Below are 16,034 nucleotides of genomic sequence, written 5' to 3'. Positions count from 1 at the left end.
AGTAGCCCCACCCAGCCGGATGATAATGGTGAGGCGTTAGAGGATGATGTGCGGTCAACTTTGTCAAAAGTTGCAGATAAGTTGAGAGAAAAAAAAAGTTGCCTATGTCACAGTCATTAGATGCCAGGAATGTTACAAATAAGACGGCCTTGTATGGTTCAGTTGATGCTCTGCTGTTATCCAGGCCCCCTACCTGCAAGCCCACCACCCCAGGTTGGAAAAATTCAGCTGTATTAGTGCAAATGGTGAGGCAGTGTTTTCCTTAATTGTATTTAGTCAGCGTGCGCGCACACATATATGAGTAGATAAAATTCTCAAACGGCACCAAACCACAGAAAGCAGTGCATGGCTGGAGATGCATCTTAGTGGCTTTTCTCGCTTCAGCTGCTCAGCTCTAAGAAAACAACATGGCTGGCTGGGGAGTGGGAAAGTGGCATAAAGCCTAGCCCAATAGCTGACCAAATCAAACAAGGTTTTGACTGGCGCAAGGCATGATTATCTTTGAAGCTTATATTGCCTTTCTCTGCTACACCATACATCTTAACCAAATAGATATTACAATTGAGCTATTTGTCAGTCAGACCATGCAGTGAAGTTTTTAAAAGATTGTCAAATGTTTCCGATATCCACAGTGCTAACAGTCAGATAAGAACAATATTGTCCATATAAACAGACACAGGGTGGCTGAGAAAGATAATTAAATTCAGTATCTAAATCTGGATTAATAAACTTCCCAATTGTAAGCGTTAAGATTAGTTTATAATGAAAGGTATGCTAGGGATGGGTTGGTCATACTGAGTGACTTGGGTTGAGTTTCTTAGCAAACAGGGAGGGGTACAACACATCAAATGCTACTTGGTAACAAGTCGCTTATGCTTGCCACCCATTCAAGTTAATATTTGCAGCATACTATATTGGTCTTGTGATTAGAAACATGTGGCTAAAAATAAGAACATGGCCTGAAGACATTATTCAACAATCAGGAACTACAGCCCTCTTGAACTTCCTATAGATCTTCACATTTCTTTTTACCAGCCAGTTAATTTCTACTTTCATTATTCACGTTTTTTATTCCTTCATGAGATGTGGGCGTTGCTGGTAAGATCAGCATTTGTTGCCCACCCCAATTGCCCTTGAACTGAGGGGCTTGCTAGGCCATTTCAGAGGGCAGTTAAGGGTCAACCACATTGCTGTGGGTCTGGAGTCACATGTAGGCCACACCAGGTAAAGACAGCAATTTTCCTTCCCTAAAAGCATTACTGAACTACATGGGTTATTACAACAATGATAGTTTCTGTTGAAGAGTCATACGGACTCGAAACGTTAACTGTGTTCCTCTCCGCAGATGCTGTCAGACCTGCTGAGTTTTTCCAAGTATTTTTGTTTTTGTTTTGGATTTCCAGCATCCGCAGTTTTTTGCTTTTATCTTAATGATAGTTTCATGGTTACCATTACGGACACCAGCTTTCAATTCCAGATTTTGTTAATTGAATTTAAATTACACCAGCTGCCATGGTGAGATTTGAACACACGTCCCCAAAATATTAGCCTGGGCCTCTGGGTTACCAGTCCAATGGTATTACCACTACACCACCATCTCCCCCATACAAAAATCGTTTCATTTTTATTTTCTGCCCAAGGCTTCTTCAACAGCACCTTCCAAACCCACAGCTTTTCGCATTAAGCAGAATAAGAGCAGCAGCTCCACCGCCTGGATTGGGATATTGCATTGAAAGGTGTTCCCCAGGACCAAGAGGAGGTCAATAGTATTCAGTTATCGGGATATAAAAACATGCACAAATTGCTGGTCATAAAAGATTAATTGGATTGCAAAGAGTTTTAGATAAATAAAATAAATCAAAATGGCACATATTTAGTGTGGTGCTGTGGGCAACGTGCTAAGCTTTTCAAATAACATACAATGTGACCATGTAGAAGTGAGGAAAATCGTCAAGAGGTGCATTGGATTTACTGGGACAAGAGTGGAACACAAGTTAAGGCAATGCAAAATGGAGAGGCAGCGAAGAATAGAGTGATCAACTGCAAAGCAGGACATGAGATAGTGCACTGTCATCAAAGTACATTAATGTTTTCTGCAACACCAGCTACCCCTCAAGGGCCTTTTTTTAAAAAAAGCATTGCAAATCTTCATGCTAAATTAATGAGTGCAAGCCATAATGAAATGGATGTACAAAGCCTATAGTGTTTCAAGTGTCAAAACAAGGATTTTTTTTAATGTTGTAGGCACAATCAGAATGGACCTGATATAGATGAACCAAGTGACAGTTTCTTTAACTAAGGCCAAAACTTTTGCCATGACGGAGAGGCTCTTGGTTGTTGTGAACATCATGGAAATGGCTGAAATTTCTTAAGTCCAGCATCCACATTTCCAGCATTCCTATCTTCAGGGGTTTGGGGAGTGGGGGGGGGGGGGCTGCGGGCTGGAGTTCACCCATGTGCCATTTAAATCACTGGCTGGCCTCCACTGAAGTGGGATATCAGAAGGCCAGGAGTGCGAAACCAAGTGTGTGCAGATAAGAACAGGTAAGAGGAGATCTGAACTTGGTGGATGTGTTTGGATAGCCAGGGTGTCCCTTTGGAGAGGTAAGGTGCCCCTTTGGATAGGGTCCCAGGACCCCTTTGGGAGAGGGAAAGAACCCTTTGGGATCGTTAAAAGTGAACACGATTATGTACTTTTTCTGCACAAACTCACTAGAACTGTCCAGCTGTCAAGGAAATGGCAAAGCTATCAAGAAACTGTCCAAGGATCCTCGGTGAGATGGCACGGAGGGGATAAGGGCAAAGGGTTGGTTGGAGGGGTATGGGTTAGCATGGATGGGGCAGTGTGTGTGGGGATGGGCAGGGGAAGGGGGTGTGAGGGCTGGAGAGCTATGTTTACCTAAAGTTTACTTAAACAGTGCTGGAGCACAGAGTTGGGCCTTCTGCCCAGCTCACCTCCACACTCATTCCAGGGTAGCCCGCCTAGGCTTGTCTTTCAGCCTGCCACCACCTCCCTCCCGGCAGATTGAAAATCCGACCTGCAGGCGGACATTGAGTTCACCAAGCCGGAAAATCTCCCAACTCTGCGCACACAACCCAGGGATGAAAATCTGGGCTCAACAGTTTGCGATGGTGATTAAATTGATTTTTAAAAAAATCTTACAGCCTTACTAGAATGGTATTACCACAGCAATTGTAGCAGATTGCTTTCTTCACATGAAAATGTATTAGCACTAAGCAATTCTGGAAGGCGGTTTAACAGCAAGGTGTAAAGGGCTTGTGCAATACACTTTTGTGATGTGCCCATTTTTTTAAAAAAAATTTTAAATCAAAATCCTGGCAGTTAAACCCAATTTCTTAGACAAGCTGGAACTTGGGAGGTATTCGTGCCATTGCTGCATTTCACTCAAGTCAGGAAAACAATCCAGCATCATTTTAATATTGCACCACAAGCCATTTTGGGCCATCCCAGAGATCTGGACTGGGAAAGTAGTTTCTCCTGCAACCTACATAAGAATATAAGAAATAGGAGCAGGAGTAGGTTATTCAGCCCTTCAAGCCTGCTCCACCAATGAGATCATGGCTGTTCCAACAGCATTTTCCTGCACTATCTCCATATCCCTTGATGTTTTTAATATGTAGAAATCTATCGACCGGGTCTTGAGCATACTCGATGACTGAGCCTTCACAGCCCTCTGGGGCAGAGAATTCTAAAGATTCGCCACCCTCCGAGTGAGGAAATTACTCCTTATCTCAGTCCTAAATGGCCTGCCCCTTCTTCTGAGCCTGTTTCCACTGGTTCTAAACACCCCAGCTAGGAGAAAACATCCTTCCTGCATCTACCCTACCCTGTCAAGCCCTGTAAGAATTTTGTATGTTTGAATCAGATCACCTCTCATTCTTTTAAGCTTCAGAGAATAAAAGCCCAGTCAATTTAATCATCCCTCACAGGACAACTCCTCCACCCCAGGAATTAATTTAGTGAACTTTCGTTGCACTCCCTCCATGGAAAGTATATCTTTCCTTACATCCATGAGACCTCCAGCAGACATTCCACTGGATAAATGACCTGTTCTTGTGCACCAATTGGTGATGCTTCCCAATCCCAGTCACATGCCATCATCCAGAGCTGCCACTCAGGCTGATTGTTTCAGATCCAGCAGCAAAGAACTCTGAAAATATGATGTTGTCTGGACTTTCTACAGGTTCACCAGTCCGGGTCTCCTTTTGGAGTAGTGCAATAGGGAAAGCCACGAGTAGTTCTTTCATATGTGCCCTGACCAGTCCTCAAATATTTGGGAGATAAGTCAAGAGAAATAAATACAACGGCAAACAGGGCTTCTTGAAAGCAAAATCTGGAGCAGGAGCCACTACAGCACTAGCCCAAAGTAGCAGATTCCAGTTACTACCCAATGGAGATCAGCTAACATGCCAGATACGAGGGGGTCAAACCCAGGACCCTCTAGTCACTGTGCCTCTGTGCACCCCAGGCACCTGCTTCTATACACTCAACCATTAGAGGACCGATCACTCCTGAATTTAGACTATTTAAGAGTACATTTGAAATTAGAAAGCTTTTGTCTTACCATCCTGAATTTTCCAGCAAGTTGCGGAGAATTGCTTGTGGTACTGAGCAGTTGTAGTAGCCCATTCCGATGTAAGACCTCCAGAGCTTATTCTTGCTTGCAATCTTGTGTAGGCTAGCAAGGATTTCATTTTCGCCTAAGGGGAAAAAGAAACAAAAAAGTCGCATCTACTCATCTCACTTTAAAAAAGTTACAAACAAGTCAAGTTAAATTACCACAAATTGGGAAGGAAGGAAAATCAAAAAAAGGCTGGTAAATTGTGGTCTAGTGTGCATTCACAATTTATTTTGCGAAACAAAATTGACTTTATCTCCCCTTCCCCTTGAATGATGGCTTCAATTCACATCACATTTATCTCCAAAAGTAACAGCGCTGGATAAAATGGACAACATTTTCAAATTTGAAATATTGACAAGGTTAGGACTAGTTCGTTTGTTAGCTATCCCACCATAGCTAGTTGATGTAATCGTCACCAAGTCTTGGGTGAACTACAAAATTCCCATAGCTCGATATTAAGACGATCAGTTACAGTCTTGGGCTCCCACAGCTCCCTTGCGGCCATTTTCATCCCCTTCCCTGCCACTCGGGCATAACATGCCTATGCTGACACCAAGTTGGCTTTTAAACCCACCGTTTCAGAGGGTCGTTAAAGGTCAAACACATTGCTGTGGAACTACAGTCATGTGCACGCAAGACAGTGTAAGGGTGGCAGTTTTCCTTTGTTGAAGGACACATGTGTGATGAACACATTCAACTGCAGCAGTTACTACTCAAATATATCAAGGAGTAGTTTTAAGCAAAAGTTAATGTATTAAAACACTGCCCAATGGAGCTGGTTTATTGCAGAATGTGCATTCAGCAGTGTCCAAATTATTTATTCTTTCATGGAATGTGGCTATTGCTGTCAAGGTGAGTATTTGTTGCACATCCCCAATTGCCCTTGAACTGAGTAGCTTGCTAGGCCATTTCAAAGGGCAGTTAAGAGTCAACCACATTGCTGTTGGTCTGGAATCATACGTAGGCCAGACCAGGTAAGGTTGGTAGATTTCCTTTCCTAAACAGCATTAGTGAACCAGATTTTTTTTAAAATGACAATTGAATATTTTCATGGTCATTATTACCGAGGCTAGCTTTATATTCCAGATTTTATTAACTGAGTTTATATTGCGCCAGCTGTTGTGGGATTTGAACTCATGCCCTAGAACATTCCAGATCACTAGTTCAGTGACATTACTGCGACACCAACATCTCCCCATGAAATGAGCAAGTGAGCTTGAGTGAAATAGGGGAAATAAACTGCTTACAACCAGTGCAATTTTGCAGACAATTGAAACCCAGATCATAGAATTCTTCTGGAATAACTTGTGGTCAGAAGCTGCACATTGCTGCTTCTATCCGGGCGCAGCTCACATACACACAGGTCAGAAAACCTCCATCACAGCAGCTTGCAACACCATTCCAAAGCCAACTTTGTCCAGCCTTTTAAAACAATATTCACCCACTCAAAATATTTTGAAGTCAACGAGCAAGAAATTGGACTTGTTAGCACCTATTGTTTGGGACTACACATGGCCCAAGAGCTCCAAAATTGCATCCACAGCCACTGTGGGGTGATTCACACCAGACAGCATATTGGTACAAGTGATAAGCCAGAAGGATATTAAGTAGGCAGATCATGATATCCAGGCTGATTTGGCATCAGCTGTGCCATTTTAGGGTTCAACACTACAGCTAATGCCCTCTCAACCTCACACAACTGAACATGTGTTCAGCAGCAAGAAGTATCCTCTACCAATGATTTTTTTTAAAAAAGGGACCGGCAATTACTTACAGGTTAGTGGCTGAAGCTAGTGATGCAGTTGGTAAGGGTATGACGACATTTGAAGAAGTCCCACCACACAATCAACTAGTAAGACAGTGCACAGTATTTTGGTGGAGCACTTCCTAGGCGCTTGCCTCTTTTGTTTAGACTTGGAAGTAGTAAGGGAAAGACAAGTTTGTAAAGTAAAGCCATCTATGTTGCAGTAACTCTGTCTGAGACCTGGTGGCTAGGATCCATAAATCCTAGAGTGCAGTGGTATCCATGCCAAAATCCATCGAGACTTTCATTTCCATCATTTACTTTACAACGGTATGGTAATAAATTATATCATTGAATCGTTCGATTTAAGTAGTTATTGTGATTTATGAGACAAAATTACTACCAGTTACATTGAAACGTTCTGAATTAGCACAGTTATTTAAAAAGCTATAACTAATGTTTGCTAATACTCCCCCAGATCGGTCTTCCTCTATATGATTTTGAGCAACCTCCTTTAATCCCAATAACCCCGGCCTGCTCCCCTTTCTCCTTTATACAATTTAATTTCCAAGATGCCCCACCATTTAAGCCTTTGTTTCTGAAATTTCCAGAGCAGTCATCAAGTTGCACCCTGAAAGATTCACGTTATTTGTCAAAAACACCAACTTCACAGCCTCTTATTTACAATGGCATGTGCCAGGCTATCTTCCCTGGACATTCAAACGCTTTTTCCACCTTCAAAAATCAACAGCCCGGGGATCACTACTGACCAGAAACTCAACAGGACCAGCTACAAAAGTACTATGGTTACAAGAGCAGGTCAGAGACAGGGTACTCTGCAGTGAGTAACTCACCTCCCAACTCCACTATGTACAAGGCACAAATCAGACTGTGATAGAACACTCTTCACTTTCCTGGATGTGTACAGCTCCAGCAACACTCCAGTAGCTCAACACCATCCAAGACAAAGCAGCTCGCTTTAATCGACACTCCATCCACCATCAGAAACATTCACTCCCTCCATACAAGCGCAACATGGCTACAGTGTGTACCATTTAGAAGATGTACCGCAGCAACTCAAGGCTTTTTCGACAGCACCTTCCAAACACATGATCTCTGCCACCTAGATGAACAATGGCCCTCCAAGTTACACAGTATTCTGGCTTAGAAATATATTGTGGTTCCTTCATCGGTGCCAATTCAAAAAATCCCTACCCAACAGCACCTTCATGGGTTCCCCTGCAGTCCATGGCCCCAAGCCCCAAACCCTCCCTCAGGAGCCAGTGCCCCGCAACCTGAGTTGCCTCGCAGAAATGCCCTCTGTGTCCTTTAGCACGGCGCGGAAGGGGTTTCCTGTATGGGCTGCTGCTGCACACCCTTCACTTCCTTGCCCTCGCCCACTGCCCAGACACACCCTGACGTGCCTTGTTGCCATCCGGTGACAGAGGTCCCCAGTAGGGGGGCCCCCAAGGGTGCCCTCCCACTTTCCATCAGGGGCCTGGGATGGAGGGTGCTGCACGCAGCAGCCCTGTACAACCGTAGGATGTGTCAGTTCATAGACTCTCAAGATACCTGCGTCTTTTGTGGCCTTGTGGAGTCATGGACAACGCTTATATAGAGTGTTGTAGGCTCCACTCCCTTTTTAGTTATTTAAAAAGCCTTTTACAGGTGTTCTGTTTGCACTTCAGTCCCACGCCCCTGATCTACGGGCACCCGGTGTGGAGGGCGGCCAGGAGGGAGGAGAACCTCCTTGTGAACTGGCTTCTGGGCCTGGCCAAGTTGGCCATTAACAAGTCCAGGCAGCGGGTGATCGAGGGGGTCATCCAACTTGACTGTCTGCCCCTCTCCTGTGGCTACGTTCACAGCTGGGTGTCCCTGGAGAAGGAGCATGCGGTGTCTGCCAGCACTGTCAAGGCCTTCCATGCTCGGTGGGTATCATGGGGACTGGGGTGTTTTATTGACCCTCAATCACATTTTGGTTTAATGTTTGTAAGTTTTCTTTAAGTTTTGTCTTTGTTTTTGCAGCTTCCCTAATTTAGGGGCTGCTTTTACTTTGTCCCTTATTTTGTTAATTTAGTTTATTTGGTTGACTCAAGAGTTAAAATCCCCTCAGGTTGTGTACACCAAAGAATGTCTGACATTAACTGGCAGTAATAGTTGGAGACTTCAACTACCCCAATATCAAATCGAGATACGAACAGTGTCAAGGACACAGAACGCACAAAATTCTTGAACTGCTTTCAAGAGAACTTTTTCAGCCAGTACGTATTAAGCCCAATGAGAGGGAGCACTATTCTAGACTTAGGGCAGAATTATCCCAGATTTGCACAGTGGAGTAGCGGGTAGGAAAAAGAACGTTTTACCTGCCAGCCACAATGGTGGCTTTTCACGCCATATCGTCCTAATCCCACCTCATTAATCATGCATTCCCAGGAAACATGTCATTTCGCTGGTGGATAGCCTCCAAATCGTCACCTCCCAATGCTAAGTGCCATATTTAAAGTACAGCCATGCGTACACACCTGTCAATGCTTCCAGCCCAGGACTGCTGCACAGAAGACATGGGCCTGAAAGGCAAGACTACAGCTCCCAGATTCAGTGATGCATCTCTGGAACGCCTTCTGGACACTGTTCGAGCCTACCGCAATGTCCTCTACCCCCGCTCTAACTGCAGGAGGCCCATCAGTGTCACCACTCTGGCTTGGGAGCAGTGGCAGAGGTGATCAGTGCCAAAGCTGCACAGAAGAGGTTCACCATCCAGTCCATAAAGAGGGTGAATGATCTCATCTGTGCTGCCAGGGTAAGGCAACCATTTCATCACTCTAAACACTCACTCCAAGGCCCATCACACATTCACTGGCATCTCACTCACCAACAGCTCAAGGGACATCACCACTCTATCTCACACATCCTCTTCTCCATCTGGCCTCATCTCCTCTGGAGACTGCCATTCAGCCCTCACCCTCTTGAGGCCACTTGCCCAGATCAACGTGTGTCCCCACACAGAGAAACTGGGATAACCCCCCTCCCCCACTTTTCCAGTACAGCCCTTGCCCTGCAGCTTCTTCCCTTGTTTGAGGCCACTTCTCCCCCTTTCCCAAGCAAACCATAGCCCTGCAACCATTGAAAAACCACCCCCACCTTACGGCTGGTCTCGCAAGTGCAGTCCTGCCCATGAGCTGCCCTAAAAGCGAAGAGGTGTTGCCTGTGAAGCCGGGTGCTGATAACTGAGTGCTGCCCAAAGCAAGGTAGGCAAACAAAATGCGAAGTCCCGGACAAAGTGCAGCTCGCGTGGAACACGTCACTTACGTACGGTTGTGGAACATGTCACTTACGTACGGTTGTGGAACACGTCACTTACGTACGGTTGTGGAACACGTCAGCGTGCAATCACGCCAAGTGCCCGGATGATCCAGCGTGGGGAGATGATTCCAGTGAGCTAGGCTTATAATGATATGCAGATTTATTACAATGAAGTTCCAATGTGCAGTGGCGGGAAACACAGCTTGCCATTGATGGGTGAAGTGGACAATTGCAACTGGTTTCACAACGTCTGAAGAAAGGTCATACGGACTTGACACTAACTGTTTCTCTCTCCACAGATGCTGTAAGACCTGCTGAGTTTTTCCAGCATTTCCTGTTTTTGTTTCAGATTTCCAGCATCTGCAGTATTTTACTTATGTCTGAAAAGGATTTTTGGCCTTCCTGCCATATTGTCCACTCCTGCCCACGCTGACACCCATTGCCAGCGGGCACAGAAAATTCCACCCTTAGTCTTAGGAAAAGAAGCTGGACAAGGGGATGAAGTAGCAGTGGGTGATCAATTCCCACATTACTACAGATTCCGCACAAGATTCCTACTCAAAGCCTCCTATGCACAGGGATGTTGCTTTTACCTAGAATATAGTTGGCAACCGCGAGTAAAGCACTGAATCTCAAGTTTACCGTTCTAGGGGTGAGGTAGGACACCAAAGACAGTCAAATTTTCATTTAAATGAAAAGCTATGGCTCTATACCAAAATATGTCTCCTGTGGAGGCAAGTATCCAAAAACAAGAGTCACTTCTGGAGATAGCCAGTTCAGATTCAGATCTGCAAACCATTTCAATTGCCATTTTATTCTGTTACATGCATGTCGTGACAAAGCAATATCATACTGAACGCATTTATTTGGTACACAACTGGAAACCACTTCAAAAATCTGAACTGGTCCAGTGTGACTTAAATAGCTGCTTCTGAGCACTCTAAAGCTGGCAAAGAATGTGAAAGTTTTGCTGTGCTTTGTAATGTTTTCTTATTACAAGAGAGACAAGACCATCTCTGGTCACTTGTAGCTTTCTGCAGTCCTATTGCACTTCCTTCTACATCTGACTGCGAGGGGGGACTCTCCCAAGTCACTTACACATTTCCAACTCTCTAGCCTTTGGGCCTTCATTTGCTACAAATCACACCCTCAGTCACACCTCACTACCACTTTTAATGCCCGTGTCTTTAGTAAAACATTTGTCCTCTCCCAACCTGGTCATTCTTCCTGGCATGATCCCCCAAGTCCAAGGAATGCAGACTTCAATATTTTTGGCAAACAACTGATTTGACCATTGTGCTGTGTGATTCAGCCTTATGTTGGCAATATCAGGAGCTACTCTCTTCTCCCTAAAATGTTCACCACTCTAGAATCAACCTGGAATGCAAATGGAACTCTTTCCTCCATTTTCAGTGCATCCCAATGCTCCCCCTATTCTAACTCACACCAAATCCAGTTCATACATCATCTATGTGCTTGCTGTGCTGCATTGGCTTCTTGTCCAACACCTCAAATTCTCATCCTGGTGTTCAAATCCTTCAGGATTATACATTCCTCCAGTTTTGGCCTTTTGTGCATCCTAGATTCCTTTTGCCTCACCCCAGATTCCTTTCACCCCACAACTGGCAGTCATGTCTTCAACTGTCTACGCCTTAAGCTCGGGTATTCCTTCCCTAAATTTTTGTATTCCTTCCTCCCTCTGTAGAGTCCCAATATCTCTCATGTTGCTTGATGTCAGATTTTGTTCACTAATGCTCCTGTCAAGTGCCTTAGGGCTAACAATGTTTTAACAATGCAATGTAGTGCGTACTAGGATGACCATAAGCATTCCTAGTTCATATGTGGATTTTAAGTTATGTTTGAGAGCATTTTCCTTCAAAACAACACAATTAGTTGTATCCTATATTGCCTCCAACAGTTCTTATTTCAGCAGCAGCACCCACTGATTTTGAACTACTCTTCCTTGTCAATACAGAGTACATTCAAGATTCTTTTGTTTGGCAGGCCATCCTATACCACTGAACAGAATGGCTGCAGACATCTTTAGTGTGCAAGACAGACATGGGATAATGAACTTTAAACGATTTAATCTGCTAGTTATTAAGGATAGGGCCATCGAATATATGTTTAGAAAAATCTAAATCCACTGAAGAATGCTTCAACAACAAAAAAAACTGATGCAGACAAACATTGCTAAGCAGCTGCTTATTCAGCATAGGCGAACAATCTAGTTTTTGTTCCTAAATCAGTATTGCACAATGCAATTTGACAGAGCTTGTAGCCTGATTGAACAAAGGCCAAGGTTCAACAATCTCACAAAAAAAAGCACTTGCAACATTACTGCACCATTCTGAAGTTTGCCACATACAGATTGATCTCCCTCCCCACATTAAACTGCAGCAGGTATTTTAAAGAAAATTATCATTTTAGCAAAGTGGCCACAAAAATCTCTTCATTTACACATGCACCAGAAACACAAACACAAATAGTTGGAAGGCCAGCTCACAGCTACCCAAAACTTTCAGGATATTCTAGATGTACAGAATTTTAACGCCCAATTTATTCTACAGCTCAGGCAAGGCTCTCAAACTGTGCATTTTACATAGCGCAAGGTTGGATGAAAGTGCTGCAGTGAAGGCAAATTCAGCTTTCTACCTGTTTCTTCACATTTCTAATGAACTGAGAAGACTGTGTCAAGAAATTAGAAATTACTTGCAGTTTGCAAGGGATGATTTTTACGTGGTTCTTGCAAAGATCTTGAGATGCAGTAAGGGGGTGTGGGGGGGTGAGAGAAAACAGGATAAAGACAGCTACTAGACTTCTTATACAGGGTCCCAAAATCCAAAAGGACCGGTAAACCAGCTACATTCAAAGCTGGCACCCCGGGTAGCAATTAGAATAAAACCCTTTTATTCTTTATTTTTCACATTTTATTTTATAGTATACCCAAAATCCATTAAACCCCCAAATCTGGCAGACATCTGGTCCCAAACTTCCTGGATACAGGGTCCGGTACCTGTAATAAAATCAACGCAAGGACATCAAGCAGGAGATGATTAAGGCAGACTGGATATGGAGGCCTAAGAAGGATTCAAACTCTCATATTCTGGGACATGGAGTCAATGCTGCTGGAAAGTATGGCAACATGGACCACAGTAGGGGTGGGACACCAGCACTTCAGAGACACATTTAATTTAAAAAAAAGACAACAAAGCAATAATTATGACAACAGTTGCCAAAGGTGAGGCCTCCAGTTTCCTGATGCAAGCGGCAAATCAAATGCCTAGAGGTAGGCAGCCAGCAGGTCTACAGATGCTCACCATCTGCCCAGGTGGGGGGAAATACAGCAAAGACCACCCTGTAGAGGGGTTCACCTTATACTGCAGCAGGTGCACCTGTGAAGCTGGAAGGCTTCCAATTGGCCTTCCAGCTTCGAGCACCCACCTGCCACCATTAATTAAACAGGGAACCATGCCAATTAATGGGTTTCCCTATGTAAATCTGAACTTTCATCAGCTGTGGTGTTGGAGGCCTCAGGAGGAGCATTTCTTTTTTTTTTATTCATTCACGGGATGTGGGCTTCGCTGGCTGGGCCAGCATTTATTTCCCATCCCTAGTTGCCCTTGAGAAGGTGGTGGTGAGCTGCCTTCTTGAACCGTTGCAGTCCATGTGGTGTAGGTACACCCACAGTGCTGTTAGGAAGGGGGTTCCAGGATTTTGACCCAGCCACAGTGAAGGAATGGAGATAAATTTCCAAGTCAGGATGGTGAGTGACTTGGAGGGAAACTGCCAGGTGGTGGTCCCATCTGCTACCCTTGTCCTTCTAGATGGTAGTGGTCGTGGGTTTGGAAGGTGCTGTATAAGGAGCTGCTGAATTCCTGCAATGCATCTTACAGATGGTACACACTGCTGCTACTGTGTTGGTGGTGGAGGGAGTAAATGTTTGTGGATGGGGTGCCAATCAAGCAGGCTGCTTTGTCCTGGATAGTGTCAAGCTTTGAGTGTTGTGGCAGCTACATTTACCCAGGCAAGCGGGGAGTATTCCGTCACACTCCTGACTTGTGCTTTGTAGATGGCAGACAGGCTATGGTCAGCACTTCTGACTGAAGGTAGCTGTAAATGCTTCAGCCTTGCACTTTATATTCACATGCTGGGCTTCGCCATCATTCAGGACAGGGATTTTCCATTCATGGAGCCTGCTCCTCCCTCAGGTACTGGAAACAGAGCCACAGGCTGCAACCAGCTCATGGGGAGATAATGTACCAATAATCAGAAAATGCCCTTGGACAGCTGTTTCAGTGTTATGGCAAGGACAGAAACTAGACTGGAAAATTTAAAACTTGACCTAGTTCATCATCAGCATCAAAGGGTCAAGAGAAATTCTGCTGCTAAAATAAAATTACAATTAAAGATATATAGACAAACCCACATTTAAGACACATGCATTGAGCTAGAGGAGTCCTTTGTTTTCCAACCACAGGAAACAACTGGTTACAATCAGAATGTAAAACTGAAAAGAATTAATAAAGCCAGTGCCTGAAATACCCACTAAAACAGTTTTCCTGGCAGAGGTATGAGGGAAGGATGACTTTAAAAAAAGAAATGCCACTTCACTTAGAGCTGATCGGTTAAAATCCACAGTCAAAGAACCTGAAGGCAACTGCACGGATCTTGTCCAGCACCATATTTGCACCAACTTGTCTTACACCCTGATAATCAAGATTGGGACCTTCATAATTTCCCAGAGGTGGCATGTGCAGTCAAGCATGGGTCGATTGTATGCATCCGTCTTGAAACTCCAGGCTCCAGCTAGCTTGTTACATACAGAGGATATTTCCTCCCTTGCTTCCATTTAGGGAAAAAGTGGAATCAAACTGTACCACCATCTACATTGTGCATCAACAAATGGAGATGGAAGAATGTCTTCCCAAGGCAGATACTGAATGTTTAGATTCATGTTCATGAATACTCAGCTCACTAATGAGCTGAGGGTTTGATCCCTGGAGGCGGTGGGACCGGAGGCAGACCCAAGTGTAAAACTGGACATAGGTATGCCATTGCCACCTCACATTGATTTTTGAAAAGGTTTCAGAGCCTGGATGCCAGCAAGCCACCCGGCCTCAGGAAACTTGAGCATGGAAATGAGGTAATTAACAGCCACTTAAGGGCTAAAAGCAATTTTTGTTCTCAGGCATTGGGGCCAAGAAGGGATCATGTTATGGGCCCCAAGGAGGAGGTAGCAGCACACCTGGGAGCCAGTCACGGGACCAGATCTATTTATCATCAGTGAATTAATGGGTAATGGTTCAGACAGCTGCTCAGGCAGAGGCACACAGTGGCCAGTGAGTGTGCAGTAGTTGCACAGAAATAACTCTGTAGGTATTGGAGTTCTTGGGAGCTTCTGACCTTATGATGGAAGGTCATTGAAGTGGGGATGTTCGCTGATGACTGCGCCATGTTCAGAACAATTCATGACTCCTCAGGTAGTGAAGCAGTCCATGTCCATATGCAGCAAGACCTGAACAACATTCAGGCTTGGGCTGACAAGTGGCAAGTAACATTGACACCAAACAAGTGCCAGGCAATGACCATCTCCACAAGAGAGAATCTAACCATTTCCCCTTCACATTCAATTGCATTCCCATCACTGAATCCCCCAAAATCAACATCCTAGGGTTTCCATTGACCACAAACTGAACTGGGTTAGCCATTTAAAATACTGTGGCTACAAGTGCAGGTCAGTGGATAGGAATTCTGCAGTGAGTAACTCACTCCCGACTCCCCAAAGCCTGTCCACCACCTAACAAGGCACTGGTCAGGAGTGTGTTGGAATACTCCCCACTTGCCTGGATGAGTGCAGCTCCAACAACAAACTCAGCACCTTCCAAAACAAAACAGCCCATTTGTTTGGCACAACATCCACCACCTTAAACATTCACTCCATCCACCACTGACACATAATAGTTACTGTGGATAGCTGTTTTTTTAAGCTATCAAGCTGTAGAGATGGCTGTATAGCTGTTAAGCTGAAGATGGCTAGAGCTGTCCGAGATGTCGAGAAGTCTTGGGCTGCAACAAGCGGTTTTATTCTGAAGTGGATGCTACAGCAAAGCGGAAGAGGGTAAAAGTTAAGAGATACACCTTTATTGAAGCTACAGAAGTTTGTCTTGTGTGATATTACTGGATTTTTCATATTTAAACATCTATAACCTGGTGCTGCCTGGAAGATGTTTACTTGTGGGTTTGACCAAGTAGAGTGTTTTGGGGAAATGTTTTGTAAGACTAACTGTAATTGTGTAACTGTAATCTTATGCGTTTAAGTTTTCTTTTCTTTCTTGTTAATA

The 16,034-nt window shown here is 44.4% G+C and overlaps 1 protein-coding gene across 1 annotated transcript in view; it reads right to left on the bottom strand.

The window, feature by feature from the left end:
- Positions 1-16,034, bottom strand: part of gldc (glycine dehydrogenase (decarboxylating)) — a 180,250-nt gene that overhangs the window by 137,950 nt on the left and 26,266 nt on the right. Inside the window, exon 3 of the mRNA XM_078570563.1 lies at positions 4,587-4,722. Coding sequence (XP_078426689.1) covers positions 4,587-4,722 — 136 coding nt within the window. The remainder of the gene's footprint in view (positions 1-4,586; positions 4,723-16,034) is intronic.

Source organism: Cetorhinus maximus, chromosome 2 (genome assembly GCF_964194155.1).
Source record: "Cetorhinus maximus chromosome 2, sCetMax3.hap1.1, whole genome shotgun sequence".
NCBI lineage: Eukaryota > Metazoa > Chordata > Chondrichthyes > Lamniformes > Cetorhinidae > Cetorhinus > Cetorhinus maximus.
Note: the sequence above shows the minus strand (reverse complement) of the source record. Positions and strands in the feature narration are given on the sequence as shown.